We start from the raw sequence: 20,175 nt of genomic DNA, 5'->3' as shown, positions 1-20,175 counted from the left end.
TACACCATGGGAAGGGGGGAAAGAAATTAAAATGTGCTGTATGTCTTGCACAAATGGAAAACTGACAATAAAGTTGACTTTGATACTGATTAGCATATCTGATTAGCACTATTGCTCAGTAGTACTCATTTATATATTGTATATCCAGTTTAATCACCTGTACATTGTATATATTGCTGTTGCACTTTACTGTTACATTTGCACTCTGGTTGGATGCCAAACTTATTTTCGTTGTACTGTACTCGTCGTGCTTTATGATAACAAAACAATACATTTGAATCTATTCAAGCTTCCCGAGAGGCTCGTTAGAAACTGGCCCCTGTAAATATCCAACCCCCCCCCCCCCCCCCCCCCCCCAATGTACAGTTTCTTCCCCCTCAAATGTATACTCTCTTAGAGACTCTGTCTCTAGTAGTGCAGATTTTGACAACAAAATTAACAATATGATGCCGCCAGTTCTGTTATATTTCAATTGCCTTACTTATTTACATAAATATAAGGTATATTTTTGCTATATGCTATACACTACAATCTATGTCATGTGGTGGGTACGTATGATGGTTAAGGAATGGTGAATATTATGTTTAATGTAAATATGTGTATAGTGGATATGAACAGCAGTATTATAGGCCTACAGCAGTATTGTACAGCCAGTAACTATACTTTTGCTCACACAATATCTTGAATGAATGAGTTTGTTTATTTCGAACATAAATTGAAAATAAATAATAATAAAAAACAAGTAATAAACAGATTAAAAAACAAACAAGCAGTTTGTGTATGTTATTGTAAAATAGCTTAGACATAGCCTACTTGCATAGAATAGTCATGTATAATAATGTATAATATTGCTGGCTGTACAATACTGCTGTTCATATCCAGTATACACATATTTACATTAAACATAATATTCACCATTCCTTAATTACCATCATACGTACCCACCACATGACATAGACTGTAGTGTATATAGCATATAGCAAAAGTATAGCGTTACCTTATATTTATGTAAATAAGTAAGGCAATTGAAATATAACAGAACTTGCGGCATCATATTGTTAATTTTGTTGTCAAAATCTGCAGTACGGCTCAATACACACAATTGTTGGGGGGATGCAGACCAGAGAAAGACTTCCGTCTTGTTTACATCAGGGTCCCCTCAATGTACAGTTCCCTCCCCCTTGTATATATTTACTAGGATCTCTGTTTAACAGTACTGTATATTTTCATATCTTGTATGTCACAAATGTAACAGTACTGCATATATGTATGTCATAAATGTCATGATTAGTTTAGATTAGATGATTACTTGATTAGATTCGATTTTTATATCTGTATATTGAGTATGTCATAAATGTCATTATGAATTGAAAATGGGGGACCCTGATGTAAACAAGACGAAAGTCTTTCTCTGGTCTGCATCCCCTTAACAATTGTGTGTATTGAGCTGTACTGTATTGTACCCATTCTGCAATCTGTTAATAAAGTTTTCAATCAATCAATCAATCAATCAATCAATCAATCAATCAATCAATCAATCAATCAATCAATCAATCATGTCATTATGAATTGAAAATGGGGGACCCTGATGTAAACCAGACGAAAGTCTTTCTCTGGTCTGCATCCCCTTAACAATTGTGTGTATTGAGCTGTACTGTACTGTACTGTACCCATTCTGCAATCTGTTAATTCAAGTTTAAATAAACGCATTCATTCAAGATATCTGGCCTCGCACTGTGCCCGCACAGTGCAATACTCCAATTCAGCCATTGGGTGGGTGGCGCTGCTGAGCGGTCCTGAGAGCGCCGCTGGCCGTTTAGAGAGAGAGGGAGGAGAGAGGAGAGAGGGAGGAGAGAGGGAGGAGAGAGGGAGGAGAGAGGAGAGAGGGAGGAGAGAGAGAGGGAGGAGAGAGAGGAGCTTCAGTCACTCAGTGCTCGGTGGAACTCTGCGCGTCGCCATCCCTCCTCCTCCTCTGGAATGCTTGGACAGTCTCACCTCAAACTCTAACCTGCAGGACGCAGGCACGCCAAGCAACCAGGTAAACCCTCACCTCACACCTGTCCGTCTCTGTGTGCATTTTTATTAATGCATTTGATTTAAAAGTTACATTTACATTTAGTCATTTAGCTGTGGGGAATGGAAGTTCACAGGCTTGGCTTCTTCCATCCCACTTTTCGGCGACCATGGATGGTGTCTGTTGTTGCTGTTGTTGTCTATTGTTTTGTGGTGGGTGGGTGTAGTGCTGTTTTATGGTTGTCTTGTCTTGTTGTATAGGTTGTATGGTTTGAAATGAACAAATGAAACTGATACTGATACTTGTTTTAGTTAAGAATAGGGGGCAGGTAACCATAAGATTTATTCTTCTTCCTGCTCCTTTTGCCCATGGTAGAACAGTATTTATGATTTTGTATGAAAACTGTATGATTTGTATTGCTTCCATGTGGCAAATAAAAACTCTGAATCTGAATCTGAGCTGCTGAACGCTTTTCATCCAAAGCGACTTACGACAAGTCAGCAGGAAGGAACTGTACAAGTGAACTCTTTCAGCTGAGTAACAATGTTCATCAAAGTGCTGCAGTGTTGAGTGTATAGTAGTGGATACATGTATATATATATAGTAGTGGATACATGTATATATATATATATAGTAGTGGATACATGTATATATATAGTAGTGGATACATGTATATATATATATATAGTAGTGGATACATGTATATATATATAGTAGTGGATACATGTATATATATATAGTAGTGGATACATGTATATATATAGTAGTGGATACATGTATATAGTAGTGGATACATGTATATATATATATATAGTAGTGGATACATGTATATATATATAGTAGTGGATACATGTATATATATATAGTAGTGGATACATGTATATATATATATATAGTAGTGGATACATGTATATATATATAGTAGTGGATACATGTATATATATATAGTAGTGGATACATGTATATATATATAGTAGTGGATACATGTATATATATATATATAGTAGTGGATACATGTATATATATATATAGTAGTGGATACATGTATATATATATAGTAGTGGATACATGTATATATATATAGTAGTGGATACATGTATATATATATAGTAGTGGATACATGTATATATATATAGTAGTGGATACATGTATATATATATATATAGTAGTGGATACATGTATATATATATAGTAGTGGATACATGTATATATATAGTAGTGGATACATGTATATATATATAGTAGTGGATACATGTATATATATATAGTAGTGGATACATGTATATATATATATAGTAGTGGATACATGTATATATATATAGTAGTGGATACATGTATATATATATATATAGTAGTGGATACATGTATATATATATAGTAGTGGATACATGTATATATATATATAGTAGTGGATACATGTATATATATATATATATAGTAGTGGATACATGTATATATATATATATATATATATATATATATATATATATATATATATATATATATATATATATATATAGTAGTGGATACATGTATATATATATATATATATATATATATAGTAGTGGATACATGTATATATATATATATATAGTAGTGGATACATGTATATATATAGTAGTGGATACATGTATATATATATAGTAGTGAATACATGTATATATATATATAGTAGTGGATACATGTATATATATATATATAGTAGTGGATACATGTATATATATAGTAGTGGATACATGTATATATATATAGTAGTGGATACATGTATATATATAGTAGTGGATACATATATAATTATATACATAGTAGTGGATACATGTATATAGTGGATACATGTATATATATATAGTAGTGGATACATATATAATTATATACATAGTAGTGGATACATGTATATAGTGGATACATGTATATATATATATAGTAGGAAGAGTGCAGGACAGAAGGTTAGTGGGGGGGGGGGTTGTTTCGTTTTTTTACATTGATATGTATAGTATGAGGCATACAGTGTAGAAACTCTCTCTCTCTCGAAATGCAGACACTTTACCTTCATGTCGCAGGTTTATAATGTATAGATGTAGCAGTACTGTCTATCTGTATGCCATGTATGTCATGTTATGATGAATTGAAAATGGGGGACCCTGATGTAAACAGGACGAAAGTCTTTCTCTGGTCTGCATCCCCTTAACAATTGTGTGTATTGAGCCGTACTGTACTGTAACCCATTCTGCAATCTGTTAATAAAGTTTTCAATCAATCAATCAATCAACAATCAGGGTTTATAAGGTGAAATGCAGACACGTTACCTTCATGTCGCAGGTTTATAATGTGAAATGCAGACACTTTACCTTCATGTCGCAGGTTTATAATGTGAAATGCAGACACTTTACCTTCATGTCGCAGGTTTATAATGTGAAATGCAGACACTTTACCTTCATGTCGCAGGTTTATAATGTGAAATGCAGACACTTTACCTTCATGTCGCAGGTTTATAACGTGAAATCAGGGAGCGAAATTAACTTTTTGACTCACCGGCCAGTGGCGGGTAGATGGGAAGAATCTACCCGCCAAGCATATTTCTTACCCGCCAACTTTCTTTTGATAAATTTTTTTTTTATTATTATTTTATATAGATATTTTTTTTAATAGAATATATATATTATATAATCATACTTGTGATTGTGTTATCTGCGAGACATCAACACCTCGCTGTCTGCAAACAGCTCCACTGTCTGTGTGTATACTCGAGTGGCCTCCAGCTCCAGCAAGGATTCTCCGGGGGTGCAGCTGGACCCTAAACGCTACATTCAGCATGCAAAAGAATTCTCCGGCGCTGCACCTGGACCCTAGTCAGCAGCCCTCACTCATGCGATGTAAACCAGGGACTCGAATACGCATGTTGTTGTAGAACATTGATGCCAAGAGCTATCTGTAGCTACTGCTGGATGGCGTTGGGACAACGCCTCAGTGAACTATTTAGTTTACTGCGACATTTCGTAGTGACTAGTTACCTAGCCAACGGAGGTATTATGCACTGGACTATTGCTGGAGGATTTGTTGATGTCGGGAGCCATCCGTAGCTAGCCGGCTGGATAACGTTACACAATGCCTCGTGTATTAAACTAAGTGAATAGTTGACTGGGTCATTTTGTAACGGTAGCTAACGTTATCTCACGAAGGTCCCACACTGACTAGACTAACGTCACGGTGAGGCAATAGCCTCTGTTTACATGCAGGCATTAGCAGCAGCAGCAGTGCTAACTAACGTTACATAGTTACAGAAACAGGTGGGGAGGGGGTAGCAGCAGCAGTGCGCGGTGCGCGCTGCATGTCTGTGCTGAGACAGCGAGTGAGAACTCCGCTAAAGAATTGGATCATGATTTTCGGTTTTCACATGACTATTTGATAGCCCGTCACACGGCGCTCAGACGTCTCAGTGGGAGACGCCAAACGTAAAAACTGAGCGCAAATGGCGGGTGGCGCTCTCTAATTTCGGTCCCTGCGTGAAATGCAGACACTTTACCTTCATGTCGCAGGTTTATAATGTGAAATGCAGACACTTTACCTTCATGTCGCAGGTTTATAATGTGAAATGCAGACACTTTACCTTCATGTCGCAGGTTTATAATGTGAAATGCAGACACTTTACCTTCATGTCGCAGGTTTATAATGTGAAATGCAGACACTTTACCTTCATGTCGCAGGTTTATAATGTGAAATGCAGACACTTTACCTTCATGTCGCAGGTTTATAATATGAAATGTGCCAGTTCCTACCAGTAGAGCTCTATAAGAGAATACATCTCCAGACGGTCCGTGGATTGTGATATGATGAACAATAGGTATCCATCCAGGAGTTACACATTGTTGTCCTATAATGTCATCGTCATTCTACAACACCTGGCTTGACGACCTGCCGTTTATTGGAGTGCAGGTAGTGATTTCACGTGAACTTGTGAACAACTTTATTCAAAGTTGTGCAACTTGTTTATTTTTTCATAATATTTCTTTTTGTAGAGGCATTTATGTTTATATTTATATTTATATATATATGTGTTGAACAATCGTATAGGTAATCGGTATCGGACTATCGGCTGATATGGGTAGGAAAAGATTGCATGTTGTGATCAGCCTCAAAAACCCATATCGGTGCAACCTTAGATACTGTGAAGTTATACTATACTAATAATAGGCCGGCACAGTGGTTAGCACTTAGCACTTAGCACCACTGTCTCACAGCAAGAAGGTCCTGGGTTCAAACCCCAGCAGTGGTTAGTGTTGCCTCACAGCAAGAAGGTCCTGGGTTCAAACCCCAGCAGTGGTTAGTGTTGCCTCACAGCAAGAAGGTCCTGGGTTCAAACCCCAGCAGTGGTTAGCACTGTTGCCTCACAGCAAGAAGGTCATGGGTTCAAACCCCAGCAGTGGTTAGCACTGTTGCCTCATAGCAAGAAGGTCCTGGGTTCAAACCCCAGCAGTGGTTAGCACTGTTGCCTCACAGCAAGAAGGTCATGGGTTCAAACCCCAGCAGTGGTTAGCACTGTTGCCTCACAGCAAGAAGGTCATGGGTTCAAACCCCAGCAGTGGTTAGCACTGTTGCCTCACAGCAAGAAGGTCATGAGTTCAAACACCAGCAGTGGTTAGCACTGTTGCCTCACAGCAAGAAGGTCCTGGGTTCAAACCCCAGCAGTGGTTAGCACTGTTGCCTCACAGCAAGAAGGTCATGGGTTCAAACCCCAGCAGTGGTTAGCACTGTTGCCTCACAGCAAGAAGGTCCTGGGTTCAAACCCCAGCAGTGGTTAGCACTGTTGCCTCACAGCAAGAAGGTCCTGGGTTCAAACCCCAGCAGTGGTTAGCACTGTTGCCTCACAGCAAGAAGGTCCTGGGTTCAAACCCCAGCAGTGGTTAGCACTGTTGCCTCACAGCAAGAAGGTCCTGGGTTCAAACCCCAGCAGTGGTTAGCACTGTTGCCTCACAGCAAGAAGGTCCTGGGTTCAAACCCCAGCAGTGGTTAGCACTGTTGCCTCACAGCAAGAAGGTCCTGGGTTCAAACTAGGGCTGGGCGATACGGCCTCTAAATGATATCGCGATATTTTTGGCTATATCACGATACACGATATATATCGCAATGTTTTGACATTTCCTCTAAAGCACTTAAAAATGCTTGATTTAACCCTTTGATGCATACAGTCACGCCAATATGATGATTATAATAGTCCCTGCAACATATGTTTACATTAAACCATGAAGATGCTTTCAAAAATTATTAAATGAAAGGTTTCAAAAAATTTACTAAGTCTACTGACACTAATACAAAAAAATTATAATAAAATGAATAACAAAAATATAAAAAATCTACTGTAAGGCAATTTATATAAAAGCTCTTGGGTGCCTAAGACTTTTGCACAGTACTGTGTTTTCTATACACTTTAGCCAAACACACATACACACTTTATATATACTGTACACACTACTGTGAGAAAATAATAATCACACACAAAGGGATAATGGCTTATAGCAGACTTAATGATTTTAGAATATTTCAGATAATTCTTTCTTTTCTAGCATAATATTAAACTCTTATACTAAACATGAAAAGGTACCGAAATTTGGTACGATTGTAGCGTGAATCGGTACTCTGTAGTACCAATGTAATTCGGCCGGTACCCTTAAAAGTACCAGGTTCTGTACCCAACCCTAGTACCTACTGCTTTCACTGTCTACCCATATACTCGGTATGATACCATGTACAACAGTGCTGTATATACAGTATATTTACATTTTATATCTTTATATTTACCGCATATATACATACACACCCATATTTGTCTGAATATACCTGCATATAACCCCTCTTTATTACATGGCGTTTTAACATTCGCCAAAATGCTTGATTGTGATTGGTCAATAGCGCTCGGTTGCCCCTGACAGCGGTCAATTATTTCTCGGTAATTCACCGCTGTCAGGGGCAACGCGCAATAATGACCGCTGTTAGGGGCAACAGAGCGCTATTGACCAATCACAATCAAGCATTTTGATCGCAGTCACGAAAGCTAAGCTTTACCATTATGCACTACAGCTGCACTACATCAGGTGCAATCAAGTCCACACACCTGCCGGCGACGACAGAGGAGCGACAGAACAACCGTGTCTGCATTTGATCTCGTCTTGTCGACGGTGTAAAATGAATTACGTATATTGTTACTTAGTAAGTTAGCCCTGTAATAAGCGGGATAATGTATAGCTATACTCGGTCATTGTCGCAAAATAATTGACCTTCACTGCGTTTAGAACACCTCGGCTGCGCCTCGGTGTTCCAGAACGCAGTGTCGGTCAATTATTTTGCGACAATGACCTCGTAGCTATACATTATCCCTTACATATACTTGCTTGTACATCTGCATGCATATAACCCATAGCCCTGTATGATAGCATGTACAATAATGCTGTATATATACCATATATATATATTCTCACTTCATATAAACCTATCCTCACCTGCCTGTACTTACCTGCACATAGTCCTTTACTATATCTATATCTGTACATATCCGGCTACTCTTACTAGTACGCTGCTGGCCAGTAGTAGTCACACTGTCACACTATTTATTATATAGCACTCAACACTTTGATGAACATTGTTACTCAGCTGATAGAGTTGTGCCCTTCCTGCTGTCTTGTTGTACAAAACTTGTAAGTCAGCTAAATGACAAAAATGTAAATGTAAATGTACTAAATGTGATTAGCACTACACTCATTAGTACTAATTTGTATATTTTGTACCCAGTTTAATCACCTGTACATTGTATATGGCTGTTGCACTTTACTGCTACATTTGCACTCTGGTTGGACGTCCAAACTTTCTTTCGTTGTACTTGTGCTGCATGATGACAATACATTTGAATCTAATCTAATCTTAAATTGTAATCGTTTCATCCATTCTATTTCCATGGTTTAAATATCTTCTTTCTAGAAGGCCTTGCCGTTGTTAAACTATGGTGACGACCCACTAAACAGAAGTGTTGCAACGGTTTTCACTGTTTTATTCAGTAATGTGAACTATGTTGAACTGTGTAGCACAACTGTAACCAGACGAACCGAAGCACAGAACACCTCCTTCTTCACATCATGTCAAATCCCCAAATCAAAACTAAATCAACTATAAACTAAACCAACCAGAACGACGGACAACAAAACGTGCACTTTTGAAAAACGACACAGTGTGTTTTGAATGAGAACCGTGTGTGTGTGTGTAGGTAGGTAGCACCGAGGTCTTCAGAGAAACAGGTCTAGACAGGCACCGATGACAAAATGATACGTTTCCTCAGCGGCGGCAGCGTGTGTGAGTTCAGCGTCCGTGTCCTCGGGGGTCAGCGCTCACGCTCCCCGCTCAGAGTCGCACAGCGGTTCACTGTTGTCTGTCTGCGTGTGAGACGATCGGGGGTGTAGGAGAGGCAGCCGCTCTGCGTGGGAGTGTGGTCGCCACCGACACTGGGATTCATACACTGGTTTGTGCTTATTTTTAACTTTTTTACAATTGTATTGTGTAGTGCCGAAGGATAGGAGTCTGAGGCGGAGTCTCAAAAGAGAAGTTTGAATATTTAACGTGCATTGGAAAACACGACATACACCCCGTCTCGTTACTAGCTTAACACTTTAACTGCCGAAGGTTAACTTCATGATATACCATCCCTTGCCAGCTCTATTTGTCTATGGAGAAGTTCCCCTTCTTTGCAGGGCTATAACTTTTTAAATTCTATTGCTAGATTCCCATTATTAGGGCCCATCCAATGTCCTATATGTGTTGTTCAGGGTGTATGAACGTTAAACTTTTTCATTCACATATTCATACTAAAATATGGTCTAAAGTATAAGTATGTTTTTATCTTTTTCTGCAGCTTTCTCCAGAACGTGATTTATAGCTCCAAATGCATTATATTGATGATGAAATACAGTTTGATAGCGATCTGTGCCAGATAATAAATTTCAACTGGAGGTACTTCTAGAAGTTACTACACGTCATCTGATGTTGACCGGATGGGCGAGGGGGCGTTTATAATTCCGTGGGCAACGTTATACCATTCATCTAATGTGGGTCATATGTTCATCATAGCAGTTAGTAAAGAAGACGTTAGAGAATAACGCTGAATCTTACCGTGGCTTCCTCGCGCCGCTGGACGATGAGCGTGGAACTGAAATATTCCTATTATGGGATGTAGAAATATCCGATCCATTTCCAGGTTGTATAATAGTATATACGTCCAAATAACGTTGTTTATTGAGTTAGGGCGAGCGATCTATTATCCAGTGTTTCAAGATGGAGTCGCGGGAGCTATAGAGAGTGGCCGGACCACATTTGGATGAGTACTACCGGTTCAAAGGGTGACTTCCTGTTGGGCGATCTGCCGATCGGCCACCAGATGGCGCCCTTGAACCGCTAGAGGGTTGAGAGGAGACCAGCACTGTGTCTCAGGGCTGCGGAGGAAAAATATGATTTCGATCACAGATTTTTGAAATATTGATATTAAAGACGAGTTGCGGCGTCCTCGGCAACTTGAGCATGGCTAGGAAAGACGCCTAAACACGTTTTCGGCACTTAAAGTGTTAACTGAACTCCGGTAACGGGATAGCAATAGCGTATATCGTCCGTGGACCGTGCGAAAACCAAAGTTCCCAACAACAGTTCCATGGGTGAATTGTGTCTAATCACCACAATTGCCTATATTTACGTCTTCTACTATTACCATGCCTCATGCCTGCACCTCCCCTCCCCCATGCTGCTGCTATGATGCCTGAATTTCCCCCCAAGGGGATCAATAAAGGACTATCTTATCTTATTTATACATCTGCTACTTTTTCAAAGTAGTGTTAGTTTGACAAACTTCAGTTACATTTGAGTATAGTTTTCCCCAATACTGTTCCTATGACGACGACTATGATCACAATGATGACGACGACAACAACAACAACAACAACAACAACAACAACAACAACAACAACAACAACAAATGCCCTGTCACATCGTTCCCACGGGAACTCTTTTATGGCGGAGACACTGTACAGGTGCTTCAGAGACTAATTACACACTCAAGGGCCGTAAATATTAACACCCACGCTCCACGCACCAGAAGCCCACAACAGTAACACGCCACCAGCCCACACCAAGCACTCTGTGGGCTGCAACTGAATCACACAACGCTTAAAGGAACACGCCAACATAGAGACAACAACAGAGAGAGACAAGAAGATAGATACCAGTCTCCTCTCTGTGCGTTCAGTAGAAAGCGATCTGGCTGCACGTTAGCCTAGCTTAGCACAATGAATGGAAGCGGACAGCGCCGGTTAGCCTAGGCATTGTCCAACTAACACCTCCCCCGAAGGCTAACCGGCACTGTCCGCTTCCATTCATTGTTTATAGCTCCTTAGATCCTGAGAAAGTTTTAATCATATCACAAGAGCTGGACGAATCGATCAAAATTTGAAATTTGTGGATCGGTTTTTAATCTTCTAAAGAAAAATCTTGAGTCTCTATCTTTTAAAAAACAAACTCCCCCTCCTAGCTCAGTTTCAACAGGCCCATCGGACTGTCTGATTAAGATTCCTTAAGAACGACCTCGGAAATACAACAGATTCCAATTGAATACTAATATAACGGCACCAGTCCCACGAGAATTCCTGATTGGATTCCAGGGGGACTTTTCATGGAGGGAAGAGAGGCTTGAGACTAGAATGTGTAGGCAGATGTGCTCTTTAGGAGAGCCAGGACGAATCCCTCCCCGACGTTTTGACCTTTTTGTGAATAAAATCATTGTTTGGGAAAGAAGACAAACTGGAATGGGCGACAGCTGCCTGGCAGAGAGCTGCCTGGTGGTTACTCAGCAACCTCACCAGCTCATGGACTGCGTGGTGCTGAAAGGAGGAAAGGGAGCAGCTCATGGACTGCATGGTGCTGAAAGGGTCAATCAGAGCGGGAATCTTCAGGGAATATCGGGAGAGTGAGAGGTCAATAAAGTCGGCGACACATTTTGAGGTTTCTGAGGGGAAAGTGAATAGGTCCAAGTGTGTTGAGAGAGACAGTCACGTGGAAAGGTCATTTCTGCAGTACATGCTGAAAATGCCACTTTTGAATACGTCCATTAGCTTGTGACTTAATCAAATCCCCATCAATGGAAAATTAACCGGCCCATACCGATGCTGATTGGTCCTTGTGCAAGACTAGAAAGCGGGTATCTTTGATTAAACACCTGCTATCAGAAGAATAAACAAAAAAAACCTTTTGACTTTTACTCAAGTGTGTTTTTAGCCAGATATTCTGACTTTTACTTGAGTACCATTTTGAGACGGTACCCATACTTTCACTTAAGTATAATTTCCGGGTACTTTTTATACCCCTGCTACGTACTTTACTGTATGAAGCACAATCTCAGGGGGCTCACACAGAACCAAGCATTTCACTGTAATGTACATGTACCTTTATATGTGACAAATAAAACAAAACTTGATGAAACAATGGAAAATTCTGATTCGGGCCGAATTTTGCCTGCAGTGTGAACGCAGCCTATATAGTACATACCTCCTAAAGTCTCTAAACTCATAGCAACAACGTAACGTCACCCGGACACGCCACCTCCGGCCTGTCGAGCACACGCCGCCCAGCGCGACCAGCGCTCTCTCATCCTTTCCACATGACACACCGGAGGTGTCGTATCAGAGGATCTACTTGCATGTATCTACTTGCCCGATTGTTGGAAAAGTCTGACAGTCTCTATGCCTCTCTCTGTGTTTCTCACATACTTGTCCCTCTGTCTGGCGCACAGGGGAAACAGAGAGACACTGTTATGCAATGACAAGGGAATTATAATGCTTGTCAAAATGCCAGAGGTATATTGGGAAGTTTCCACCAATTATCTTATTGCACTGTATTACTATTGCACAATTTTACTCTGTCTATTCTATTTTTACTACTGTAACTATGTTATTGCACTGCACTATTGCATCATTTTACTCTGTCTATTCTATTTTTACTAACTATTTTACTGCACTGCACTACTGCACTATATTACTCTGTCTATTTTATTTTACTCTTTTTATTACTGTCTATTTTAAAACTGCCATAGAATCAAACCGTAAACAACGAGGCCTATTGGGATGTTGCATCCTAATGTGAAAAACCATGTGCTTTGCCTTACATTGGCCATTTTTCTGCTATCTATTTTATGATAGATTTGTGCCCTTCCTGATGACTTGTCGTACAGAACTTTAGATAAAAGCGTCAGCTAAATGACTAAATGTAAATGTCTGCAATGCATTGATCTGCCAATTTTGTGCTCATTTTATGCCTGTCTTTTTTTTTTTTTTTTTTTTTTTTTTTACTGCTGTGAAGCACTTTGAGCTGCAGTTCCTGTATGAAAGGTGCTATACAAATTAAGTGTATTATTATTATATTATGTATGTCACCTATACCCCCTCCAGGATAGCAATAAAAGTTACTTTGGCTAAAAAGCCTTAAAATGTACAAGTTCCACTGCACATTTAAACCTTATCTTAGTGCCGGACGAATGATGCCTTCCTTCTATGCCAGTAGCCCTTCGTGTAGTAGTAGGCTGTATACAGTATCGTGTAGTAGTAGGCTGTATACAGTATGGTGTAGTAGTAGGCTGTATACAGTATGGTGTAGTAGTAGGCTGTATACAGTATCGTGTAGTAGTAGGCTGTATACAGTATGGTGTAGTACTAGGCTGTATACAGTATCGTGTAGTAGTAGGCTGTATACAGTATCATGTAGTAGTAGGCTGTATACAGTATCGTGTAGTAGTAGGCTGTATACAGTATCGTGTAGTAGTAGGCTGTATACAGTATCGTGTAGTAGTAGGCTGTATACAGTATCGTGTAGTAGTAGGCTGTATACAGTATCGTGTAGTAGTAGGCTGTATACAGTATCGTGTAGTAGTAGGCTGTATACAGTATCGTGTAGTAGTAGGCTGTATACAGTATCGTGTAGTAGTAGGCTGTATACAGTATGGTGTAGTAGTAGGCTGTATACAGTATCGTGTAGTAGTAGGCTGTATACAGTATCGTGTAGTAGTAGGCTGTATACAGTATCGTGTAGTAGTAGGCTGTATACAGTATCGTGTAGTAGTAGGCTGTATACAGTATCGTGTAGTAGTAGGCTGTATACAGTATCGTGTAGTAGTAGGCTGTATACAGTATCGTGTAGTAGTAGGCTGTATACAGTATGGTGTAGTAGTAGGCTGTATACAGTATCGTGTAGTAGTAGGCTGTATACAGTATCGTGTAGTAGTAGGCTGTATACAGTATGGTGTAGTAGTAGGCTGTATACAGTATGGTGTAGTAGTAGGCTGTATACAGTATCGTGTAGTAGTAGGCTGTATACAGTATCGTGTAGTAGTAGGCTGTATACAGTATCGTGTAGTAGTAGGCTGTATACAGTATCGTGTAGTAGTAGGCTGTTTACAGTATCGTGTAGTAGTAGGCTGTATACAGTATCGTGTAGTAGTAGGCTGTATACAGTATGGTGTAGTAGTAGACTGTATACAGTATGGTGTAGTAGTAGACTGTATACAGTATGGTGTAGTAGTAGGCTGTATACAGTATCATGTAGTAGTAGGCTGTATACAGTATCGTTCACAATCACTTCATTCAATAGGGCCGATAAGGTCTCGTTCTAATAATAATAATAATAATTTAGGACCTGCTCCGAGGTCATCAATCGGCACACATGCGATGCGTGCATGCAATTTGTCTCTGCGATTAACCCATCCCGTCGTCCTCCCCCCCCCAAGGGCAGCCGGGAGCAGACAGGCGTCAACGTGAGCCGCGCCAGGGGACCAATCCAAGTGCTCCTGTCCGTCTTCGTCAAGGACGCCACAGCGTTAGCGATCTATTGTTGTGCATGTTTTTCCATTGGGTTTATCTTATCGGGGGGGAAACCCTTGCGAGCACGGGGAGAACATGCAAACTCCACACAGAAAGGCCTGGGAGATACCCCACCTGGGTAACTGGCATCATGGAAACCTGGTCCCCAAGCGGGAATCGAACCCTGGACCTTCTTGCTGTGAGGCGACAGTGTTAACCACTACACCACCGTGCCGCTACTGCAAGACACACAATGTTTGATGGTCATTTCAGTGTTAGAACTTTTGTATTTTTGCAATTCCGTCATGTTTATTATGGTATAGTAAGTTAGTAACCAAAACAATAAAAAATAAAAATAAACTTAAAAAAAATATATATTATACCTATCCTCGGATAATAAACCAGACCGATTCCAGCATCCCTAACGGTACCATTTTCTTCCAGGTCTCCATGCAGGCTTCAGTCACCTCCATGCCTCCTCACCTCCTTTCTTCATCTTCATCATCTTCATCATCATCATCGTCGTCACCACCACCATCTCTCTCCCTGATGCTGCCTTGCCTCCTCGTCACTGTGCTGCTGTTGGCCTCGGGGTCTCACGCCCAAGGTACCCCTCCTCACACATACATCACTTTCATCGTCATCTTCATCACAAACACATGCTCCTCCCAGGATGCATTGTGTGCTGCTGGTCCAGGTGACAACAACAACAAGGCCAGCCTACCGAACACTTTGATTGCCAGTGTGGCGGCGTGCACTATTTATCGTTGGATGCCTAAACGCATAATCTCTGTCTTAAATTATGGCTAATGTGTCTAATCTGCCCCGTCGCTTATCAAGGACTCGTTTGCAGTCGTCATTGTCGAAACGGATTGTTTTTTTTTTATCGGTTCATTTTCGTTTTATAGCATTTTGAAAAGCCCTCGTTTTCAAGGAAAATATAAAGATTCCGTGATAAAAGACATTTACTGGAATATTCTGGCATACACAAAAAACGTTGTCATTTTTCGGCCTATTTATGAATCGTTTTTCAAATAAACGCTAGATTATCGATAGTATGTGTGTACGTGTGCACGCTATAGACGCGAGCTGAAAAATCTATTCTCTTATTTCCTCATCAGCGATCACAGCCAAACAGCCACATCACACATAGGGGACACGCTGTTATCTCAGCGAATACAGCTCCGATTACCCCTACCGTTAAAGGATAACTCCACTATTTTGGGAAATTAGCTTATTTAACATCTTCCCTGGAGTTAGACAAGAAGATGCATACCTTTTTTGTCTCTGTGCGTGCATTTTAGCTTTGGGAATAGATGCTCCGTTAGCATAGCTTAGCTTCATCACTGGAAGTGAGGCAGGACAGTAGCCTTACAGTGCCTTACAGTGTATTGCAAGGTCTGACATTGACCAAACTTGATATGCATGACCTTGGTGGGCTCTAGGTCAACTCCTGAAAAGGGGGTCAATGTCAGACTTTGCAATCAAAAGTTAGGGGGCTAATAACCCTTGCCATAATTTCAGTGCGCCCCTAACTTTTGATTGCAAGGTCTGACATTGACCCCCTTTTCAGGAGTTGACCTAGAGCCCACCAAGGTCATGCATATCAAGTTTGGTCAATGTCAGACCTTGCAATACACTGTAAGGCACTGTAAGGCTACTGTCCTGCCTCACTTCCAGTGATGAAGCTAAGCTATGCTAACGGAGCATCTATTCCCAAAGCTAAAATGCACGCACAGAGACAAAAAAGGTATGCATCTTCTTGTCTAACTCCAGGGAAGATGTTAAATAAGCTAATTTCCCAAAATAGTGGAGTTATCCTTTAAGCTTGTGGACTATATGACATATAGTGGTGTTAGTATGTTTGGTTTAGCTCCCGATTTTCATTGTCAAAATCTTGATGTGCAACGATACCAACCTAATATGGGTTGCAGTTGCTGTTCATGGATTATGGTTGGACAGAGTGTGTTCCCACAGCTACTTAGCCATTTCATTGTCACCAATATAATGTCGGCACTTCCCCGAACAAATGGTAGGTTGTAGCTATAGTCTGTCAGCTGTCCTTGGTATGCTAGTGGCATGTCAAAACAGCTGGGCTTTTTATTGTCCCCCGCAATCAGGGGGTGGGTGATATGTTGTGCGTGTGTGTGTGTGTGTGTGTGTGTGTGTGTGTGTGTGAAGAACAATATATGTCTGTTTTGACATTTATTGGACAGCCCATATTATTTGCAGTTGTGAAGTTAATCACTTGGTCAACCTCTACTGTCTTTAACTATGAAGGAACACAACACTCTAACTTACCATCTTTAGATAATAAAGTACTCAACTTCTACTGTCTTTAACTATGAATGAACACACAACACTCTAACTTACCATATTTAGATAATAAAGTACTCAACCTCTACTGTCTTTAACTATGAAGGAACAAACACTCTATAACTTACCATCTTTAGATAATAAAGTATTCAACCTCTACTGTCTTTAACAATGAATGAACACAACACTCTAACTTACCATCTTTAGATAATAAAGTACTCAACCTCTACTGTCTTTAACTATGAGTGAACACAACACTAACTTACCATCTTTAGATAATAAAGTACTCAACCTCTACTGTCTTTAACTATGAAGGAACACAACACTATAACGTACCATCTTTAGATAATAAAGTACTCAACCTCTACTGTCTTTAACTATGAATGAACACACAACACTCTAACTTACCATCTTTAGATAATAAAGTACTCAACCTCTACTGTCTTTAACTATGAAGGAACACACAACACTCTAACTTACCATCTTTAGATAATAAAGTACTCAACTTCTACTGTCTTTAACTATGAGTGAACACAACACTCTAACTTACCATCTTTAGATAATAAAGTACTCAACCTCTACTGTCTTTAACTATGAAGGAACACAACACTATAACTTACCATCTTTAGATAATAAAGTACTCAACCTCTACTGTCTTTAACTATGAATGAACACAACACTCTAACTTACCATCTTTAGATAATAAAGTACTCAACCTCTACTGTCTTTAACTATGAGTGAACACAACACTCTAACTACAATCTTCAGATAATAAAGTACTCAACTTCTACTGTCTTTAACTATGAGTGAACACAACACTCTAACTTACCATCTTTAGATAATAAAGTACTCAACTTCTACTGTCTTTAACTATGAAGGAACACAACACTCTAACTTACCATCTTCAGATAATAAAGTACTCAACCTCTACTGTCTTTAACTATGAATGAACACACAACACTCTAACTTACCATCTTTAGATAATAAAGTACTCAACCTCTACTGTCTTTAACTATGAGTGAACACAACACTCTAACTACAATCTTCAGATAATAAAGTACTCAACTTCTACTGTCTTTAACTATGAGTGAACACAACACTCTAACTTACCATCTTTAGATAATAAAGTACTCAACTTCTACTGTCTTTAACTATGAAGGAACACAACACTATAACTTACCATCTTTAGATAATAAAGTACTCAACCTCTACTGTCTTTAACTATGAATGAACACACAACACTCTAACTTACCATCTTTAGATAATAAAGTACTCAACCTCTACTGTCTTTAACTATGAAGGAACACAACACTCTAACTTACCATCTTCAGATAATAAAGTACTCAACTTCTACTGTCTTTAACTATGAGTGAACACAACACTCTAACTTACCATCTTTAGATAATAAAGTACTCAACCTCTACTGTCTTTAACTATGAAGGAACACAACACTCTAACTTACCATCTTTAGATAATAAAGTACTCAACCTCTACTGTCTTTAACTATGAGTGAACACAACACTATAACTTACCATCTTTAGATAATAAAGTACTCAACCTCTACTGTCTTTAACTATGAAGGAACACAACACTCTAACTTACCATCTTTAGATAATAAAGTACTCAACCTCTACTGTCTTTAACTATGAATGAACACACAACACTCTAACTTACCATCTTTAGATAATAAAGTACTCAACCTCTACTGTCTTTAACTATGAAGGAACACACAACACTCTAACTTACCATCTTTAGATAATAAAGTACTCAACCTCTACTGTCTTTAACTATGAAGGAACACAACACTCTAACTTACCATCTTTAGATAATAAAGTACTCAACCTCTACTGTCTTTAACTATGAATGAACACACAACACTCTAACTTACCATCTTTAGATAATAAAGTACTCAACCTCTACTGTCTTTAACTATGAAGGAACACAACACTCTAACTTACCATCTTTAGATAATAAAGTACTCAACCTCTACTGTCTTTAACTATGAAGGAACACAACACTCTAACTTACCATCTTTAGATAATAAAGTACTCAACCTCTACTGTCTTTAACTATGAATGAACACAACACTCTAACTTACCATCTTTAGATAATAAAGTACTCAACCTCTACTGTCTTTAACTATGAAGGAACACAACACTCTAACTTACCATCTTTAGATAATAAAGTACTCAACCTCTACTGTCTTTAACTATGAAGGAACAAACACTCTATAACTTACCATCTTTAGATAATAAAGTATTCAACCTCTACTGTCTTTAACAATGAATGAACACAACACTCTAACTTACCATCTTTAGATAATAAAGTACTCAACCTCTACTGTCTTTAACTATGAGTGAACACAACACTAACTTACCAACTTTAGATAATAAAGTACTCAACCTCTACTGTCTTTAACTATGAAGGAACACAACACTATAACGTACCATCTTTAGATAATAAAGTACTCAACCTCTACTGTCTTTAACTATGAATGAACACACAACACTCTAACTTACCATCTTTAGATAATAAAGTACTCAACCTCTACTGTCTTTAACTATGAAGGAACACACAACACTCTAACTTACCATCTTTAGATAATAAAGTACTCAACTTCTACTGTCTTTAACTATGAGTGAACACAACACTCTAACTTACCATCTTTAGATAATAAAGTACTCAACCTCTACTGTCTTTAACTATGAAGGAACACAACACTATAACTTACCATCTTTAGATAATAAAGTACTCAACCTCTACTGTCTTTAACTATGAATGAACACAACACTCTAACTTACCATCTTTAGATAATAAAGTACTCAACCTCTACTGTCTTTAACTATGAGTGAACACAACACTCTAACTACAATCTTCAGATAATAAAGTACTCAACTTCTACTGTCTTTAACTATGAGTGAACACAACACTCTAACTTACCATCTTTAGATAATAAAGTACTCAACTTCTACT

The 20,175-nt window shown here is 39.2% G+C and overlaps 1 protein-coding gene across 1 annotated transcript in view; it reads left to right on the top strand.

The window, feature by feature from the left end:
- The first annotated feature begins 1,943 nt into the window (after positions 1-1,943).
- Positions 1,944-20,175, top strand: part of LOC311227596 (collagen alpha-1(XX) chain-like) — a 107,563-nt gene continuing 89,331 nt past the window's right edge. Inside the window, 2 exon segments of the mRNA XM_084313316.1 lie at positions 1,944-2,038; positions 15,331-15,493. Coding sequence (XP_084169442.1) covers positions 15,337-15,493 — 157 coding nt within the window. The 5' untranslated portion in view covers positions 1,944-2,038; positions 15,331-15,336.

The sequence above is a fragment of the Notolepis coatsorum genome (assembly GCF_963971535.1).
Source record: "Notolepis coatsorum genome assembly, chromosome: 4".
NCBI classification, from domain to species: domain Eukaryota; kingdom Metazoa; phylum Chordata; class Actinopteri; order Aulopiformes; family Paralepididae; genus Notolepis; species Notolepis coatsorum.
This window is presented reverse-complemented; position numbering and strand designations above follow the sequence as displayed.